Source organism: Trichoplax adhaerens, genomic scaffold, assembly GCF_000150275.1.
Source record: "Trichoplax adhaerens TRIADscaffold_6 genomic scaffold, whole genome shotgun sequence".
NCBI lineage: Eukaryota > Metazoa > Placozoa > Uniplacotomia > Trichoplacea > Trichoplacidae > Trichoplax > Trichoplax adhaerens.
In genome coordinates this window covers 3431561-3434302 of record NW_002060948.1, presented here as the reverse complement: position 1 = coordinate 3434302, position 2742 = coordinate 3431561, and the positions used below count along the sequence as shown (strand labels likewise).

The following is a 2742-nucleotide window of genomic DNA, read 5'->3' as shown; positions in this document are numbered from 1 at the left end:
ACGTCTAAGCTTCGATCAATATTTGATCTCTTATAGTAGTTGTACACCATGTCTATTCAATTTGTCTTAAAACTATAAGATAGCTTAAATAATATTCTTACTATTCTTCTTCAATGCCTTATGAAGGCGTGACTTTTTGCAATTAGTGCAAGCCTCCATTATTATATCAATAGGCAATCCCCCATAATAGTAAAACAATTCAATATTGTACTCCATTCCAGCTACCGACATCAATTCTTTCTCTCATAATTGCGAAGTAACGACCTGTTGTTAGCGTTATGACGTAAAATTGCCTATTAAAAAAGAGTCGTTAAAGTTTAATATTGATTGTCTATTAAAAGGACACATAGAGGCAGATTGGCTCCTTCAATTTAATCCATTGAACTATTGGTATACAGTTGTCCAGAGTACTACACTATTTCTACTTGATCTGTAATTGAGAGAGAGAGAGAGAAAGTACAATTTAAAAAAATTGTGTTTCCGTTCCCTTTTCTAGTGATTATCCAAGATAAAGATTGTCAACAGGATGCGAAAATCAATCGGTCTCTTGATACTTTGCGCTATCCTAATCTCAGCCGACGATAGTAAGAAATCAAGCAAAAGTAAAAATGTCCCAGAAAAGGATGATTTCGATACCAATTTGTACAAGTCGTTTTACACAGAGGATAATCGAAAACTTTCCATCTATAACAACTTTTTAAAACCCACTTCTCTCTACTTACTTAAACGCTATTTATTCACCATTGGCCAATGGGAAGTTACACTGAACGATTATAATAACGGTAGTGATTTTAAAGAAGATAGTCCTGATCATGTCTTGTGGAAAATTTTTCCCGATCCTGAATTCATTGGCAAAACCAAAATTGGTCAAAAAATCATACGAGCTGTTAGACATTTTAAAGGCGATCAACAAGGCAATGACTACCAGATCTATCATGTTGCTGCAAAATTAATTGCAAGATCAGAAATCCCAAAAAGCAGTCAAGATGCACCAATGGGTAATGGCGATGTCAGTGCTATCTTATATTTAATAGGTAAATGGAAAAAAAATGATTATGGTGATATTTTATTTTACGATAACAACAAGGAAATTATCGGTGCTGTTCATCCACTTATATTTCGCATGATCATGTTTGATTCTTCTATCGAGCATCAATATAAAACTCCCTCGGTCGATCATGAAGGCCCAGTTATCACCTTGCAAGTTAAATTAACTCAATCCAAGGAGAAAGTCAATAATGCTATCGAGCAATGGAAAGCTCGATCACAACTTCGATCCCAAGCTCGTGAAAAAACACTAAACCAAGTTGCTCCAATACAAGCAGGACAAGTCATCGATGTCGATAAACATATTACACGAACTTATACGGCCCCCAATGGTAAAAAAATGTACGTCCTGGATAATTTATATACTGCTGAAGAGCTGAAAAATTTACGCAAACTCATCGAATATAAGCGCTACGATCATGATGGTAATTTCGATGAAGGAAGTGATGGTGTTAGCTGGGCTGCATCCTTTTCGCTACAAGACTTTGTCGATAGCAATTTATGGAATGTCCATCAACAAGTTGTTCGCCATGTTGGTAGTCGCACTACCTATTTCCCTTATGATGTTTCATGTAATATGATTCGATGTAATGATAAAACGCGAGTCCATGATGATTGTTCACAAGTAGCTGATCAATGGACGATGGTAACCTACTTGAACCCCAATTGGACTGCACAAATGGGTGGCGAAACGGCTTACTTTGAGAAAAATATCGACGATAATTTTTATATTACCGAAGTCAGGCCACGTTATGGACGAAGTGTTATTTTCCAGAGTACACTCTATCATTCAGCAAGGCCGCCAGCCAATGATTTCGATGGTTTAAGATATACCTTTTCGGTTAAGATGGCGGAAGACGAAGCACAAGCTCGAGTCAATCGATTAACGGAAGATTTTTCAATTTATGCTGGAAATATTGACCTGCGTGATAGTGTGACAAGAATTGGACGTATGATGGGGACGGAAAAAGGAGAGAAAATGGTTCTCCGTATGTTGTTAGGCGAAGATGCGCCCCAGGTCGATGACGAAGGAGAAGGCAAAACGCGAGGTAAAGGGCAATATCAAGATGAAGAGGAAGAAGACCAATCACCAGCTCAAAAGGATCAATCTGTTGAAGACGAAGCAGAAGAAGGTAAATTGTCCATTCAACTTGTCAATGTGAATATGCTGAGCATGAATGGCTTAATTCATTATTATTAGAGTAGAGTAGAAATAATTAAATATATTTTCATGGTGGTGATCGTCTAGAACAGTGTGCCAAGGTGTTATAGCTTTACTTTCCATTAGTAACCCCGTTCTAAAATAAAATTAAAGTCGATTATAAGGAAGTAAATTCGGTAGTCATAGAGTATTCCATCATTACACTGATTCTATCTCTTGACGCCATATTACAAATTCATTACAGAGGAACTTGAATATATGCTGGATGATTATCGCAATCCTCATCGAAAGTTAGTCGAGGTTACCAATAAAGATGGCGTTAAAAAACGAGCCAAGTTAATCAAGACAATCGATAAGCATAGGGATAACGGTAAAATCATGGCTAAATTGCAAAACTCCTTAGAAGAGAATATGCACAATTCCTACGCTAAAGTCTCTGCTCAAATTGCTCCATATTTATAAATTTATCTATTATGCCAGCTCTACTTTATGATTCTTTCACAATCCAGTTTGTAGCCCAAGTTGATCCAGAG

The 2742-nt window shown here is 36.8% G+C and overlaps 1 protein-coding gene across 1 annotated transcript; it reads left to right on the top strand.

The window, feature by feature from the left end:
• Positions 1-526: 526 nt before the first annotated feature.
• TRIADDRAFT_64016 (uncharacterized protein) lies at positions 527-2742 on the top strand (the record flags this gene model as incomplete). The annotated part of the gene is made up of 2 exons (XM_002113712.1): positions 527-2180; positions 2454-2742. The coding sequence occupies 2 exons, from the start codon at positions 527-529 to the stop codon at positions 2669-2671; spliced, it is 1872 nt and encodes a 623-aa protein (XP_002113748.1). The 3' UTR covers positions 2672-2742.